The 17,768-nt window shown below is 44.8% G+C and overlaps 2 protein-coding genes across 2 annotated transcripts in view; one reads left to right on the plus strand and one right to left on the minus strand.

Annotated features, from left to right (window-relative positions):
- The window catches only part of LOC120980496, a 52,061-nt gene extending 39,029 nt beyond the window's left edge, over positions 1-13,032 (plus strand). Inside the window, exons 8-12 of the mRNA XM_040409632.1 lie at positions 1,196-1,510; positions 9,922-10,227; positions 11,371-11,685; positions 12,119-12,154; positions 12,520-13,032. Of these exons, the coding sequence (XP_040265566.1) occupies positions 1,196-1,510; positions 9,922-10,227; positions 11,371-11,685; positions 12,119-12,154; positions 12,520-12,827 (1,280 nt within the window). The 3' untranslated portion in view covers positions 12,828-13,032. The remainder of the gene's footprint in view (positions 1-1,195; positions 1,511-9,921; positions 10,228-11,370; positions 11,686-12,118; positions 12,155-12,519) is intronic.
- A 2,054-nt stretch (positions 13,033-15,086) lies between these two features.
- LOC120980920 lies at positions 15,087-16,434 on the minus strand. The gene is made up of 2 exons (XM_040410298.1): positions 15,482-16,434; positions 15,087-15,211 (listed from the first exon to the last, which is right to left on the minus strand). The coding sequence occupies exon 1, from the start codon at positions 16,432-16,434 to the stop codon at positions 15,484-15,486; it is 951 nt and encodes a 316-aa protein (XP_040266232.1). The 3' UTR covers positions 15,087-15,211; positions 15,482-15,483.
- Positions 16,435-17,768: the final 1,334 nt, after the last annotated feature.

Genomic DNA, 17,768 nt, shown 5'->3' on the forward strand with positions numbered 1-17,768 from the left:
CATGCTACCTGGTTTTTGTGACCCTGACCTTGCTTCTCCACAAGTCTCTACCTACTTCAAGATGTGAAGTGCAAGTTGGCCATCTCTGCCCCGGCCACCTCCCCTCTACTGCAGTTCTTAGTTGCTCTGTGGACCTAATTTATTGTCTGAGGCAGCTTAACCTTATGACTAATACCTCACACCTCCACTTGCTAGCTGGCTAAAACACAGGAGTATGTCTGGATCTGTCTCCAGTTGCAGCTTTTTACCAACTCACTCTTTAATCTGCATGTTACTGACCAGCAGTTTGCAGAGCACATGCTCACTCAGGAACATCTACAGTACAGACCAAAAGTTTGGACACACCTTCTCATTCAAAGAGTTTTCTTTATTTTCATGACTATGAAGGCATCAAAACTATGAATTAACACATGTGGAATTATCTACATAACAAACAAGTGTGAAACAACTGAAAATATGTCATATTCTAGATTCTTCAAAGTAGCCACCTTTTGCTTTGATTACTGCTTTGCACACTCTTGGCATTCTCTTGATGAGCTTCAAGAGGTAGTCCCCTGAAATGGTCTTCCAACAGTCTTGAAGGAGTTCCCAGAGATGCTTAGCACTTGTTGGCCCTTTTGCCTTCACTCTGCGGTCCAGCTCACCCCAAACCATCTCGATTGGGTTCAGGTCCGGTGACTGTGGAGGCCAGGTCATCTGGCGCAGCACCCCATCACTCTCCTTCATGGTCAAATAGCCCTTACTTTCAAAGTTTTCCCAATTTTTCGGCTGACTGACTGACCTTCATTTCTTAAAGTAATGATGGCCACTCGTTTTTCTTTACTTAGCTGCTTTTTTCTTGCCATAATACAAATAGTCTAACAGTCTATTCAGTAGGACTATAAGCTGTGTGTCCACCTGACTTCTCCTCAACGCCACTGATGGTCCCAACCCCATTTATAAGGCAAGAAATCCCACTTATTAAACCTGACAGGGCACACCTGTGAAGTGAAGACCATTTCAGGGGACTACCTCTTGAAGCTGTTGTTCTATATCACACATCGCTGACTCCATACTGTACTGTATATGACACCTGTTATTCTATATCACACATCGCTGACTCCATACTGTACTGTATATGGCACCTGTTATTCTATATCGCACATTGCTGACCCCATACTTTACTGTATATATAATTATGTTTTCTCTCTTGCAGTTTCGGAGCCCACGGTGCCTGATATTTCTTGTATTCCCCCGTCTCCTGAGCCTGGTACTTCGGTGACCTTATCCTGCGATGTCAGTGACTTGTACCCTGAAGACTTTACATTCTGTTGGTATAATGGTGTAACTCGGATATCAGAAAATAAGTACAAAAAAGAGCCTTTTCAGAAGAATCCGGAGTCTGGTACTTTCAGGGGAACCGTACAGTTGCTGTGGACGACGGACACTGATTATAATGAGCGGGATTTCCGTCTGGTCCTGACGCACTGCGGAAAGAATATTGAAAGAAAATTTACAATACCCCTGACAGGTAATTATTTGACCAGTCCTGTACTGGGAATGAACTGGTCATTTTGTGTTTTATGGTTCTCCTGACAACATCACATAGTCGGGATTGTAGTTATGCGTGGGTCTTTTATGCTGAAGCACTAACACCCAGGAACCCAGTGCTGCAGCACCTTTAGTGCGTTCTGTTTGCTTCTTTTGTGTTCTCAGTTTTTTTTGCAACGTTCCAAACACATCCTGATAAATCAATTATTTCTGTTGCTCCCGTCTGGAGCAGAGATGGAACCTCGAGGTCATAATCTGATTGGCACAGGCTAAACCGAAGCATAGACTAGGGAATTGGGCTTTCTTCACCCTGTGCCCCCCCGCAACGAGGAATAGACTAGGTTACGCTCACCCAGAATAGACTCTGATTGGCTGCAGCGATGCAGCAGTAGCAAATGTAGTCCAGTAACAGACAGATGTCAGAAGAACTACCAGGAGTGAGGAGAACGACAATGCTATTGGGAGTCAAATCTATGGAGCAACTAATGTCAGCAATTCTGGGACAAGGTTTTGGACCTTGAAATGGTTCTAGATCTGACACCCAGGACATCTTCAAGTGGCAGCTGCCTTGGTAACCTGGTACGTAGGAGATTGCCCGGATTATGAGCAGATGAGTAAGCTGACCTCACAGCTTAAAATCTCTCCCAAAAGAAGTTGTCACAGAATTGAAGGGTCACTTGACATGGAATTTCCTGCTGTTATCTTGTGTATCCTGTAGGACGTCAGGGGGAATGGGATGTGAGATGCCTGATTCTCCTTGGAGGCTTCACTGAGTAAGCACTACTTGGACAGTCTGGAGGAGGGAGCATGGCATGGACCTGGACCTCCTCACCATTTGCTCATGGCTTCAAAAGGATGGTTGGGGACTGGTATTTATTCACACCCCTTAATACGCTGATCAGCCAGGGGGCGATTTATCATCTTAACAGGCAAGAAGTGGGGAGTTGCAGTTGTTGCTGTGTTTACTGGAAGGGTCAGCATCTGAGTTGGGGCCAGATCCTGGGACCATGTGTGATGATCGACTGGAGAGGAGTTGGGGTCATCCCCTGAGATATCCCCGTAATATTGGTCTGTAAATAAAAATACAATACTACAATAAAGACCAATTGAAAAAATTACTTTTAGCACAAAATGAGTACAATGCAATAATAATAATAATAATAATAAAAAAGGCGTCCATAGCCTTTAAGCCATGGCAGTCCCAGCAACACAAGAGTAGTAAAATGAGAAAGAAAAAATGAACAAAATATTTTTAAAATGAAGAAGTGCTAGTTGGAGAAAAACCCAACTCCGTCTGGTGTCGGATTAGTCCTTATAAAATAGCAGAGCCGTTAGCAGCAGTAAGGTGAAGGACTAACGGAGGAGGACGCTGACTGGCCACAGAAAACTGTCTGCAGCCCCCAAATCTATGTAAAAATCTATGCCGAACAGGACCTAAAGGAGAGTAAGAGGAAATTAGAACTGGTCTTTGGAGGATATAGTCAGGACATTCTCACCCAAACCGAGAGTTTCCCTGCTTCACAAGGAGCTGTTAGCAGCAGGAGTGAAGGTAACCTCCTTCCCCAATAGACGCAAAGACCTGCAGTCAGTCTACGAGACTTTGTGGAGCGTTAAAGGGGTTGTCTCACTTTATCAAATTACCTTCATCATGTAAACAGAGTTAATACAAGCACTTGCTATTGTATTGTGATTCTCAATATTGCCCCTTTCCTGGCTTGATTAATTTTTCCATCAAATTATATGCTGCTCGTATCCGGGGGTTAAGACCACCCTACAATCCAGCAGCTGTGGCCATGCTTGCATACAGTAGGAAAAGGACCTGTCCTGTGCACACCCCAGCAATCCCGGCCACCGGGGAGGCTGGTGCCTTTTCCTATAGTGTGCAAGCATGACCACCACTTTCTTTGTCCTAAGCATAAGAGAGCATCTGCTGGAGAGTGGTTTCAGCCAGGCTCCTCAATGCCTCTGCAGAAGGCTGCCAAGAAAATTATGGGGTTGTCTCCCTCCTATGGGGGTCCGCCCAAGCCAGAGTATCTCCGAAGAGTAAGGAAAATGGATCTGCCACTCTCACCCAGTCTGAGCTGAATTGCCTTGGACTAAGAGTATATCAAAGTATAAAGTAACCCAGGGTCAGAACTATACCGCCACAAGGAGAGAGAGTTGAACAAATCAGAGTCCAAGCCGTGGAACAGCAAGTCTCGGCAGTGTAGGAATAAAGCAATAAACATGTCAGAAAGTCCAAGAGTCCAATCGGGGAACAGCTAAACTCCTCAGATAGAGACTAGCACTGAACCGATAATCCAGCAGTCTGTAGACCAGGAATCCGCTTCAAAACTGATGTCCATGATATCACCTTTGAGTGTAGAAGGGGTGACCCGAAGTCCGGTTCAGACAGGAGATGAAGCTTCGGTCTGAACCCTGGACAGATGCAAAACACCATAACATGCTTCATAAGGACCACGTCCAGCTGAGAGAACAATCCTCTTGTGGGTCAATAGGAATGAGCCTTGTAATATGGCAGGAGCCAGGCCTGCACCCCAAGAACAGACATTCATCCTCAAGAGTACAGGGAACAGAGGGGATTGCTGTGACTTTTCAGAATAAGCTGCTCTGTGTACATGAGGACCAACGCCATATCTCCCCATTATACGACTGCATTTATCACCCGTTCACCCCTCTAAGGGCTCCATCCCTGTCTGTTTTCCCTGATTTACTGGGTGCACCTTAGCTTTGATTATGTCTCCCATATACCAAGGCTTGGACTGGCCAACCGGGTACCTGGTGAAATCCTCGGTGGGCCCCTTTGCCTGTCTGCCTATACTAGTCAATGGCAACCCCAGCTGCCTGCTTACAAGCGCTGTTGTAATAAGCTGCGCAGCGCTCACCGTAGGCACAGTGAGATGATCTGGACTGTCATCCAGCTGCTCGTCCTCTGGTATAGCTGGCACAGTGATGCGGGGCCCATTTTCCTGAACCGTACACTGCACACAGAGGGGGAGCTCTCCTGCCGCCCGCCCGTGGTCCAGAGGCTGAGCGCAGCGCGGGAGTTCAGTGTGGGAGAATGTGATGACCGGGCAGGAGAAGAGGGAGGCTGTGTGTCCAGCCAGACCGGTCAGACTCGCTATATACGCTGCATTGAATGGAGCTAAGCCATGAACGGACACTGCGTCAAAAGTGGACATGTCTCTTCTTGGGACAGGTCCAGATTTAACCCCTTCCGGACAGGGCCATTTTCCATTTTTTCCATTTTGTTTTTTTACTCCCATCCTTCCCTGAACCATAACAGTTTTTTTATTTTTCCATTCACATAGCTGGGGCTTTTTTTTTTTTTGCGGGACAAGTTGTAATTTTTCATGGCACCATTTACAGTTGCATACAATGTAGTGGGAAACAGGAACATGTTTTCAAATGGGGTAACATTTAAAAAAAAAACACAGTTCCACTACATCTGTGAAGGTTCTCCTTTTATCCAGGTCATGGTATATCTGTAAAGAATAAATCAAGGCAACTGGACGCACTGTAGATTTCTTGAAAACGTTTCACTCGTTCTTCCAACGAGCTTTCTCAATTCTGAGTGACTGTACAAGAATTCTCTGGGAATAAATATGTAACTGAATCAACATCTGGTAATTATACCCAGCATGGGGTCAGAGGTCAGTATACCCAGCATGGGGTCAAAGGTGTTAATTCCCATGGTAAAACACCAATAACCTTTTTTGTTTTTATGTCTATGGAGCTGTGTGGGCTAATTTTTTGCCAGACAATCTAGTTTTTATTGATACCATGTTGGAGTATGTACGACGTTTTCTCAGTTTTTATAAAATTTTTAATTTTTTTTACTCTTTTTTTTATTTATTTTTTTATAGTTCCTCTAGAGAACGTGAACAAGGAATTAGATTGCTTCTAATTCATTAGCATTGGATCCTTCAGGAGGACCGAGCACCATCTGGGTACCCTGATCCCCACTAGGAGGAGCCGTTGCACCGCCAGACCGAGCACTCACGGTTTTTGAGCTCCCAGATGCTGTAGTCACATTTGACCATGACATCTGAGGAGTTAGGCTACTTTCACACTAGTATTTTTTGCAGATCAGTCATCGATCTGCAAAAACGCTCCCATTACAAAAATACAACCGCATGCATCCGTCATGAACGGATCCGGTTGTATTATGTATTTTATAGCCACGACGGGACCGTCATGAACACCATTGAAAGTCAATGGGGGAAGGATCAGTTTTCTATTATGTCGACTTGCTCCACACCACATCGCGGACAGATAAACGCTGCTTGCAGCATTATTCTGTCTGCGATGGGAGCGCAACCAAACGGAACAGAATGCATTTTAGAGCATTTTGTTCAGTTCAGTTTTGTTCCCATTGACAATGAATTGGGACATAACAGAAGTGTTTTCCCCCGCTATTGAGATCCTATGACTGTTCTCAATAGCAGAAAGGGAAAACGCTGGTGTGAAAGTGGCCTTAAATGTGTGTGACTGACGTTATTGTCGATTGCATACATTAACCCTTGAGCGGGCGCAATCTTTAGATATCAAACTTCCAACTTATATTTAAAGGGGATTTCTGAGACATTATAACTGATGACCTATTCTCAGAAAAGGGCATCAGTATGTGATCATAGAAGCCTAGAATGTGTCGGCAGATAAGAACCGTGTGGCCCATCTAGTCTGCCCAATATACTGAATACTATGGATAGCCCCCGGCCCTATCTTATATGAAGGATGGCCTTATGCCTATCCCATGCATGCTTAAAGTCCTTCACTGTATTTGCAGCTACCACTTCTGCAGGAAGGCTATTCCATGCATCCACTACTCTCTCAGTACAGTAATACTTCCTGATATTACTTTTAACCCTTTGCCCCTCTAATTTAACACTATGTCCTCTTGTAGCAGTTTTTCTTCTTGTAAATCTTCTCTCCTCTTTTACCTTGTTGATTCCCTTTATGTATTTAGCAGTTTCTCTCATCTCCCCTCTGTCTCGTCTTTCTTCCAAGCTTTACATATTAAGGTCCTTTAATCTTTCCTGGTAAGTTTTATCCTGCAATCCATGGACCAGTTTACTAGCTCTTCTCTGAACTCTCTCCAAAGTATCAGTATCCTTCTGGAGATATGGTCTCCAGTACTGCGCACAATACTCCACATGAGGTCTCACTAGTGCTCTGTAGAGCGGCATGAGCGCCCCCCTCTGTCTACTGGTAATGCCTCTCCCTATACACCCCAGCATTCTGCTAGCATCTCCTGCTGCTCTGTGACATGGTCTGCCTACCTTTAAGTCTTCTGAAATAATGACCCCTAAATCCCTTTCCTCAGATACTGAGGTTAGGACTGTATCACTGATTGTATATTCTGCTCTTGGGTTTTTACGCCCCAGGTGCATTATCTTGCACTTATCAACATTACATTTTAGTTGCCAGATTTTTGACCATTCCTCTAGTTTTCCTAAGTCCTTTTCCATTTGGTGTATCCCTCCAGGAACATCAACCCTGTTACACATCTTTGTGTCATCAGCAAAAAGACACACCTTACCATCGAGGCCTTCTGCAATGTCGCTGATAAAGATATTAAACAATATGGGTCCCAGAACAGATCCCTGAGGTACCCCACTGGTAACAAGACTATGATCTGGAGGTCTGACTCCCAGGACCCCCGCTGATAAGCTGTTTGAGGAGGCACCTCCTGTGAACGCTGTGGCCCTCTCTCTGCTTTCCCTAGACCAGTGACGACACATTCATTGATCATTAGCAGCTAGTATAAGGACAGGCACACTTCATCTGGCACCAATCGGAGAGAATATAGTTAAAAAATACATGCTTTAATATATAATTTAAAATAAAATAAAAAGACACAACCTAAATCCCCCAAAAGTTTAAAATATCTACCATAAAATACACAATATTAACCCACTGGAATTTGCAGTTGCGATTATGGTGACTGCGTGTGCTGCATACACTATAGATGGTAAAAGTGAGTGTTAAAGCCCACACAGTCAATCATCACCTCCACTGCAACAATGTATCTCCTCATGTACATAACGTAACAAATTTCATTAGAATATTTATAGTTGATACGAACCAATAAAATAATAAAAATGTGACCAGTCTCTCTTCAAGGAAATAATCATAAGTGTGGGTCTAGTCTTTGTAGTGACCAAAAATGTCCACCTAATGGAAGAAAATTGCAATAGTTGGTATTATCAGATGTTAGCAGTAATATATTGCCATATCAGTCACCTGAGTAAAACCTATATTCTGTCAACTGAGTTTTATGTCTTCCAATGTCCACGCTGTATTTAGCCGTATCTGCTGAATTGCGATGCAATTATTTGAATAAATCTCCTTATGTCGAGATATATATTAAGGAATATCCTCTTATGCCATATATTCAAAAATAGGATAGCAGTTGTGTACTCTCATATATTTCTTGTGGCGTCCCACACGATATCAGTACACTCACTGCTGTTACCTTTACTGCAGTCTTCAGTCAGCACCGCTCTGGTTTGTGGCCGATCAGTCCGAGCTCCGCAGTTGGCGTCCCACGTGGTTATGCCGCCGATGTCTCGGCGTCGAACGTGTTGGCTGCCAGACCTTTCAATGAATATCCGGACAAGTAAAAGCAAGTGGTTGAGAAAGTGAAAGCGCTTCCCTGATGATTACTAGATATAGTCCATCATAATATGGAAGTTGCGGGGTACGGTAGTAGAACACCAGACGCGTTTCAGAGTCTACAGCTGACTTCTTCCTCAGTGGTTACCTGCTTTTTCCCATTTCCCCCTTCTTATAGTCCTGTCTTATTTGGGCTAAAAACCAGAAGTGGATTTCATTCCCTATTTTCCTATTTTGTTGTTTTCTGATGGCGTTGGGGTTTATTCCATTTTGAATGGTAATGAGAGTTGTAGTTTAATGCTTCCTTTATCCATATTTGGAAAAATACTTTGCATTTATATTGCGATTTTGTTGCGTTTTTTCTTTTTTACATGCGTTTTTTTTGTTTATGTATGCCATTGGACCCTCCGTAAATTGGTAGATACCCAGTTTTTTTGTCCAAGTCAAAAATTATACGATGAAACATCCAATTAGGTTCAAAGTGTAGGTATAAAGAATTCACAAAAGAAAATGTAAGAATAAATCAAAATTAATTTCAAATATATATATATTTCCTCATTTCATTGGTCAAGTGGCCTAGGAGCGGCTCAGCCCCATAGAAGTGAATGGGGCTGAGCGCGATACCAAGGATGGCCACTATACAATGTACGGCGCTGTGAGGAGGCCGCTTTGCTACTGCGATCGAAGGTGCCCTCTTGAACAGCTGATTGGCGGTGTTCCCAGGTGTCAGACCACCACCGATCAGATACTGATGACCTATTCTGAGGATAGGTCATCTGTAGTAAAATGTTGGAAAACCCTTTTAAGTTTATTGGAGTGATAAAGACCCTACAGGGGCAGATACCTGGTGGTGTATGGCATATTCACTTCAATAAACGTATCCTTTTAAAGATGCTAGCAAACATTTCCTTCACTTTGGATATTGTTTAGGCTGGCTGGGGGACTGGGTGGTTCATCTAGGACAGAGAGGCCCAACCTGTGGTCCTCCAGCTGTTGCAAAACTACAACTCCCAGTATGCCTGGACAGCCTACAGCTACTAGGGCATGCTGGGAGTTGTAGTTTTGCAACAGCTGGAGGGCCACAGGTTGAGCATGGAATGTCCACGTGTGAGTGCTGTCCAGACTGCTGACTGTAAATAACCAACAAATGGGTTGCTTAATGGGAAATAATTTGATATCGTGCAGGGGACAATACTGTTCTGTTCAGCACACTGCATTATGTGCTAAAGGCATACATTCATGTGCGTGAGCCTGAAAAATGATCAAGTAATATCTTCATTTATGGTAGCTCTAGGGTGGGCCCCCAAAATCAATTCCACTGGTGGGCCCTAGGCACGGCAGTCCGACACTGCGTATACCTCACACAGAAAACAGGAGGGCTGCCCCTATGTGTCTCTATCATACCCTAATTAACAGCAGCAGTATGGAGGACATTATACAACAGTACTGAGAAGTGTACTTGTAAATCCAGCACTGGGGTGAGACAGAGAACTGAGCATCTGTGTGCGCGTGCCTCTATCTCCCCCTCTTCCTTCTACATGCAGCCGCTGTAACCTGATCCCTCAGTGTCCTTCTGTTCTGGCTCATCTCTCAGTTCAGATATTTGCAGTGAACAATTGGTAAATGGTCAGTGCAGGTGGTGAAGAATTGGCTGGTAAGCGGAGAAAGGTATTCTTTTCTTAAGTATAGTACAATGTTTCTTACATTTGTTTATACTATTGATTTCTTCAAAGTTTTTTGAAATGACAGTCCCTATTTAAAATGTCTTCGCAGGATCCCCAGTCCTTAGTGACATCACCAGCGAGCCCAGGAACCCTAAATACGGCCAGTCTGTGACTCTGCGCTGCAAGGTGACCAACGCAAACCCGAAAGATGTAGAGGTGAAGTGGTTAAAGAGCGATAAACCCCTGGAGAGCGGACAAGGAGTAGCGAAGCAAATCTCTGAGGAGGACGGGTCCGTATCCTGCTCCCTGCAGATCACGGCTACAGCCCTGGACTGCGCCAAAGCGTACACCTGCTCTGTGAAGCCCAAGAACATGACAACGCCGCTCAAGAAGAACCATTATTTAAAGCTCCCGGGTAAGAAACTGCTCTGAGATTAAATCAATATAAAATAAAGTTCCTTCTCTAAGGTGGAAACCCTGAGACCATAAAAATACTATAAATAGTGCCACTAAAACTGCACAGAACCTATTGCATTATGGCATCAGACAACACTCCCAGAGCTCTGATATTGATTGGTGGGGTTCAACCGCTAGGACCCCCACCGATTCACGAGAGTGGGGGCCCGGTTACACAAGTGGAGAAGCAGGCCATGCATGGACACTGCTGCTCCATTCATTCTTTATGGAACCGTTGGGAATTGCTAAGCACTGTAATCAACCATTTCTGTCCTGTGGAGAACGAATGGAGCCTCGACCTGCTGCTCCATTTCAACAGGGGCTTTCAGGATCTATGGGGGTTCCTGCACTTGGTTCCCCATCAACCCGTTAATTAACCTATCCTGTGAATAGGGGATAACTTAGATTTGCACACCTTTAAGGATTGTGTCAGGATTTAGGTACAGAATCTACTCAGAAATCGTAACAGAATCCACTACTGTTCTGATGACAATGCAATTAGATGGTAAATTTTACCATTGCAAGAACAATTGTGAAAGATTGAGTTTGTCTATACTGAGATGGCAATCAGAACACATTTCATGAGTACTAAATGCAGAAAACCAATTTCTACATTAAGAGGCCAGTCCATGAGCAGACAATCAGCTGGACAACCCAACTTCAAATCTCCTCCTCAGATTTTCTGAATCCATGCCAGATTTGTCTATGCATCGTGAACTATTTGTGAACATATACAACAGGAAGAGCACAAATGAAATGAACCTCAAGGACCCCAATAACATTGAATATAAGCTAAAATGCACAAAACAAATGAAAGATTGCACTGGACGGGACATCTGCTGGATCCCGACATCTGCACTGATGAAATATCTTACTCTGACGGCCTCCGTTCCTCTTTGGTTGTAGCTGGAAGCAGTTATAGCAGGTTTACCTCCTAATGAGACTAATTACTTCCATCCAAAGAAACCCCCCCCCAACAGTGTCAAAGGCGCCTCTGACTGTCGGGGTATTGGGATCTGCACGGCCGGCCGGCTTGTGATGTCTCCTCGCTGCAGGTGCACAGCTGAACGCAGTAATATTGCTCTCTTTTGGTTTCTTGCAGATAAAGTACCAACGTTTTCAGACATAAGTGTGCGGCCGGAGACACTTGTCGCAGGGAAGGAAGCCACATTCACAGTCACCATATCTGGGTTCACACCAGACATTCGGGTGAAATGGTATAAAGAGTTCGACCCGTTTCCCAGCGACTTTGTCACCACATCAGATCCACAGATTGGAAAGGACTCTCTATGCACTTGTTCCAGCAGCCTGAGGTTCACTCCCAAGGACAATGACCATGAGGCGGTCATCCGCTGTGAGGTGGCACATTCTGTCACTAAGAAAGTATATGAGCAGCTGTACACCCTGCGCCTCTCAGGTAAGTGCACTCTGATTTCACAAATACACACATGGTGTAAGAGTGCACCCAGGGGCGTAACTAGAGGTTCATGGGCCCTGGTGCAAGAGTTCAGCTTGGGCCCCCCTTCCCTCAGTGCTTTGTGGCCAGGGGCAGGGAAGCACATAGCCTTCGTGCTGCCTGAGGAAAAAAAAATAATTTGACCTAGCCCCTTCCCTCCAGCCGGATGTGTAACTTGACCAGCATGCACTTTCTATAATACCGGTGTTCTTTTATGTGGCACATGTGGCTCCTGGGCCACCTCTGCACCCCCTATAGCTACGCCCCTGAGTGCACCGTGTGGTCACATTGATTGTGCTCTCAGGTGAACATTCTCTCCATAAGCTTCTGTATATTGTGTTTTTTCTGCTGATGTACAAAATCATGTCTCACACACTGATCTTTCTGTTGATAGAAGGGACCTCAGATGGACATCTGCCTCTCTGCAAAGGTAAGTTAGGCTGACTTATAAAACCAAATAGTCGGGTTAATGGAATGAGGGTGGAAACCGCAATTCTGTGATTTAAGCGAAAATCCACTAAATAAATTATCAGGTTAGAAGATGCATTGGTGGGGTCTAGGTGGCCACAAATGCCTTCAGTTTAGGATTTGGCAAGGTTCACACACCACAGATGCTTGTCATCCTCAAAATCCATTTCCCAGTTCTCTCCCGGCCCCTCGGGGTTGTGCCCTGGCTTTTGTGAGATACTTATTGGGGATTCTCTGATGTTAGTGGAGAAGGCTATGTAGTGGTGACTACGAGACCAGGAGATGAAGCAGCAGAATTTATTGTCCATTATCTTCTTCTCCCCACAGGACATCTAAAGCCTCCACTGAAAACCAATGGCATTCAGTGCCTGACGGAGAATCCCCGGGTGGGAGGTAAAGTCACACTCACATGTTATGTTGATGGATGTGACGCAGATCATTCGGAGTTCTCCTGGAGGAAAGGATTGTTTCCTATCGACAGTGGCATAGAGAACCGGACTCTAGAGGACGGATCTGGCAGCTTTTCCACAGTCACCTTCACAGCCCAAGAGACAGACCGAGACTGCACAATGATATGTGAGGTGAATTATAATTTCCAGATACAAGAGGAACATTTCACACTGAAGCTTCAATAAGGATCTACAGGAATCAATGGGAGCGAGACTCCTCGATGTCTACAGTCCTGGGGTAATAAGAGCGAGCACAGACTCCTCGATGTCTACAGTCCTGGGGTAATAAGAACGAGCACAGACTCATTGATGTCTACAGTCCTGGGGTAATAGGAGCGAGCACAGACTCCTCGATGTCTACAGTCCTGGGGTAATAGGAGCGAGCACAGACTCCTCGATGTCTACAGTCCTGGGGTAATAGGAGCGAGCACAGTTTTATTGATGTCTACAGTGCTGAGGGCAGTACCCCAGTTATGGGAACTACAAATTAACACCTTGTCATTGTTTCCTATGGCTAGCTTTCCATGTTCCGTTGCTATTTAAGAAATGTCCTTACTAAATATTGCATTTCTGCAAATGTTAACCTACACTCACCTAAAGAATTATTAGGAACACCTGTTCTATTTCTCATTGATGCAATTATCTAGTCAACCAATCACATGGCAGTTGCTTCGATGCATTTAGGGGGGTGCTCCTGGTCAAGACAATCTCCTGAACTCCAAACTGAATGTCAGAATGGGAAAGAAAGGGGATTTAAGCAATTTTGAGCGTGGCATGGTTGTTGGTGCCAGACGGGCCGGTCTGAGTATTTCACAATCTGCTCAGTTACTGGGATTTTCACGCACAACCATTTCTAGGGTTTACAAAGAATGGTGTGAAAAGGGAAAAACATCCAGTATGCGGCCGTCCTGTGGGCAAAAATGCCTTGTGGATGCTAGAGGTCAGAGGAGAATGGGCCGACTGATTCAAGCTGATAGAAGAGCAACGTTGACTGAAATAACCACTCGTTACAACCGAGGTCTGCAGCAAAGCATTTGTGAAGCCACAACACGCACAACCTTGAGGCGGATGGGCTACAACAGCAGAAGACCCCACCGGGGACCACTCATCTCCACTACAAATAGGAAAAAGAGGCTACAATTTGCACGAGATCACCAAAATTGGAGTGTTGAAAACTGGAAAAATGTTGCCTGGTCTGATGAGTCTCGATTTCTGTTGAGACATTCAAATGGTATCCGGAGTCCGGATGGAGTCCGAATTTGGCGTAAACAGAATGAGAACATGTATCCATCCTCTGATGGCTACTTCCAGCAGGATAATGCACCATGTCACAAAGCTCCAATCATTTCAAATTGGTTTCTTGAACATGACAATGAGTTCACTGTACTAAAATGGCCCCACAGTCACCAGATCTCAACCCAATAGAGCATCTCTGGGATGTGGTGGAACGGGAGCTTCGTGCCCTGGATGTGCATCCCTCAAATCTCCATCAACTGCAAGATGCTATCCTATCAATATGGGCCAACATTTCTAAAGAATGCTATCAGCACCTTGTGGAATCAGTGCCACGTAGAATTAAGGCAGTTCTGAAGGCAAAAGGGGGTCCAACACCGTATTTGTATGGGGGCACTAATAATTCTTTAGGTGAGTGTATATTGCATTTGATGCTATGTACCTGGTTTCCAGCAGGTGGCGTAGTTCTGGCAGAGTCCTAGAGACAAGAATGGAACTAACCATGCCATTCTTTTTCCCCCTTTGGGCAGAAGTGGGCTTTCCTGCTTCCCACCAAGGGAGGGTTTTTCTGGAAGCTGTGGTTAGTTGAAGTTGGAGTCCTAAGGGACAAGACATGGCACAGCAAGCGGCGTGTTTCCCCCTCTCCTGCTGCAGGAGCCCAGGAAGCAGCTCCTAGAGCACCATGCCCCTTGTTTTCAACTGAACTATAGATTTTATTTACAAGAGAGGGAAAACGGGCAAGAGACACCTACTCAATGAGCAAAGAACAGACTTGGGATACCAAGAGAAGCATTTGGACCAATTGCCACCACCTTGCACCCTGCTGGTACCAAGTGGAGTGAATTCCAACTAAGTAAAGAAACCTTTTTGTATTACCAAGTTCATTCAGTAAGGAGGGGGGTGCTATCTCACCCTCGCCCGAAAAGTACTTGATTCAATGAGTCTGTGGGAAAGCAAAATAAATATTAATAACTATTCTATAAATTAATAAAAACATCTCATTGTCTATTCATTCCCTGAGGTGTTAATGTCCCCGGCTTGTGAATCCAATAAGACTCTCGCGACGTGGTTGTAGCACCTGTTCCAAAACATGATATCTTGGTTGCGATACTTGGTGTTTGGATTCCGCAAAGTGGCGAGGTACCGGTAAAAAGGTGTGTCCCAGGCACATCGTGGATTTCTGTTTCGAGATCCGGTCATTAATGTCTACAGTGCTGAGGTAAATGGGAGCGAGCACAGACTCACTGATGTCTACAGTCCTGGGGTAATAGGAGCGAGCACAGACTCCTCGATGTCTACAGTCCTGGGGTAATAGGAGCGAGCACAGACTCATTGATGTCTATAGGGCTGAGGTAAATGGGAGCGAGCACAGACTCATTAATGTCTACAGTCCTGGGGTAAACGGGAGTGAACACAGATTTATTGATGTCTACAGTCCTGAGATAAATGGGAGCAAGCACAGACTCACTGATGTCTATAGGGCTGAGGTAAATGGGAGCGAGCGCAGACTCATTGATGTCTATAATGCTGAGGTAAATAGGAACGAGCACAGACTCATTTATGTCTATAATGCTGAGGTAAATGGGAGCGAGCACAGACTCATTGATGTCTACAGTCCTGGGGTAATAGGAGCGAGCACAGACTCATTGATGTCTATAATGCTGAGGTAAATAGGAGCGAGCACAGACTCATTTATGTCTATAATGCTGAGGTAAATGGGAGCGAGCACAGACTCATTGATGTCTACAGTCCTGAGGTAAATGGGAGCGAGCACAGACTCATTGATGTCTACAGTCCTGAGGTAAATGGGAGCGAGCACAGACTCATTGATGTCTATAATGCTGAGGTAAATAGGAGCGAGCACAGACTCATTTATGTCTATAATGCTGAGGTAAATGGGAGCGAGCACAGACTCATTGATGTCTACAGTCCTGAGGTAAATAGGAACGAGCACAGACTCATTGATGTCTACAGTCCTGAGGTAAATGGGAGCGAGCACAGACTCATTGATGTCTATAATGCTGAGGTAAATAGGAGCGAGCACAGACTCATTTATGTCTATAATGCTGAGGTAAATAGGAACGAGCACAGACTCATTGATGTCTACAGTCCTGAGGTAAATGGGAGCGAGCACAGACTCATTGATGTCTATAATGCTGAGGTAAATAGGAGCGAGCACAGACTCATTTATGTCTATAATGCTGAGGTAAATGGGAGCGAGCACAGACTCATTGATGTCTACAGTCCTGAGGTAAATGGGAGCGAGCACAGACTCATTGATGTCTACAGTCCTGAGGTAAATGGGAGCGAGCACAGACTCATTGATGTCTATAATGCTGAGGTAAATGGGAGCGAGCACAGACTCATTTATGTCTATAATGCTGAGGTAAATGGGAGCGAGCACAGACTCATTGATGTCTACAGTCCTGAGGTAAATGGGAGCGAGCACAGACTCATTGATGTCTATAATGCTGAGGTAAATAGGAGCGAGCGCAGACTCATTGATGTCTATAATGCTGAGGTAAATAGGAACGAGCACAGACTCATTTATGTTTATCATGCTGAGGTAAATGGGAGCGAGCGCAGACTCATTGATGTCTATAATGCTGAGGTAAATGGGAGCGAGCACAGACTCATTGATGTCTACAGTCCTGGGGTAATAGGAGCGGGCACAGACTCATTGATCTCTACAGTCCTGGGGTAAAGATAAATCTATACAAAAAAGATGAGTCTAAGAAGGCTCCAAATAAATAATAATCTTTATTAAATATGTATATAAGACATGATCAAAATAGAGACAAAATACACTGCCTGTCCAAAAAAAAAGTCGCCACCTGGATTTAACGGAGCAAATAGTTTTGAGCCTCCTATTGGATAATTACTGCAGGGGGCGATTTATCTTTCAGCTGGCAATAAGTTATTTAACCCCGACTGGTGCAATGAGTTGCTTCTCATTCTTAAACAACCGTGTTGAAAGACACATCTCGTGGTCGTGGAAAAGATGTTAGTCTGTTTGAGAAGGGTCAGATCATTGGCATGCATCAAGCAGTGGAAACATCTAAGGAGATTGCAGAAACTGCTAAAATTGGGTTAAGAACTGTCCAACGCATTATTAAAAACGGGAAGGATAGTGGGGACCCATCGTATTCGAGGAAGAAATGTGGCGGGAAAAAAATCCTGAATGATCGTGATCGGCGATCACTTAAACGTTTGGTGAAATCAAACAACAAAACAACAGTAGAACTCAGGGCTTTGTTTAATAGTGAAAGTAAGAGCATTTCCACACACACAATGCGAAGGGAACTCAAGGGATTGGGACTGAAGTGAGGAAACCAGAAAAAAAGGCTTCAATTTGCTCGGGAGCATAAAGATTGGACTCTGGAGCAATGGAAGAAGGGGATGTGGTCTGATAAGTCCAGATTTACCCTGTTCCAGAGTGATGGGCGCATCAGGGTAAGAAGAGAGGCAGATGAAGTGATGCCCCCATCATGCCTAGTGCCTCCTGTACAAGCCTGTGGTGGCAGTGCTATGGTCTGGGGTCCTGCAGTTGGTCAGGTCTAGGTTCAGCAACAGTATGTGCTCTAAGAATGAGGTCAGCGATCACCTGAACATACTGAATGACCAGGTTATTCCATCAATGGATCTGTTCTTCCCTGATGTCATCTTGGAATAGGCCCGTGCCAATGCCAGGATTCATCGGGCTCAAATTGTGAAAGAGTGGTTCAGGGAGTAGGAGACATCATTGTCACACATGGATTGTCCACCACAGAGTCCAGACCTTAACCCCATTGAGAATCTTTGGGATGTGCTGGAGAAGGCTTTGCACAGCAGTCAGACTCTACCATCACCAATCAAGATCTTGGTGAAAAATTACTGCAACACTGGATGGAAATA

Source organism: Bufo bufo, chromosome 10 (genome assembly GCF_905171765.1).
Source record: "Bufo bufo chromosome 10, aBufBuf1.1, whole genome shotgun sequence".
Classification (NCBI taxonomy): domain Eukaryota; kingdom Metazoa; phylum Chordata; class Amphibia; order Anura; family Bufonidae; genus Bufo; species Bufo bufo.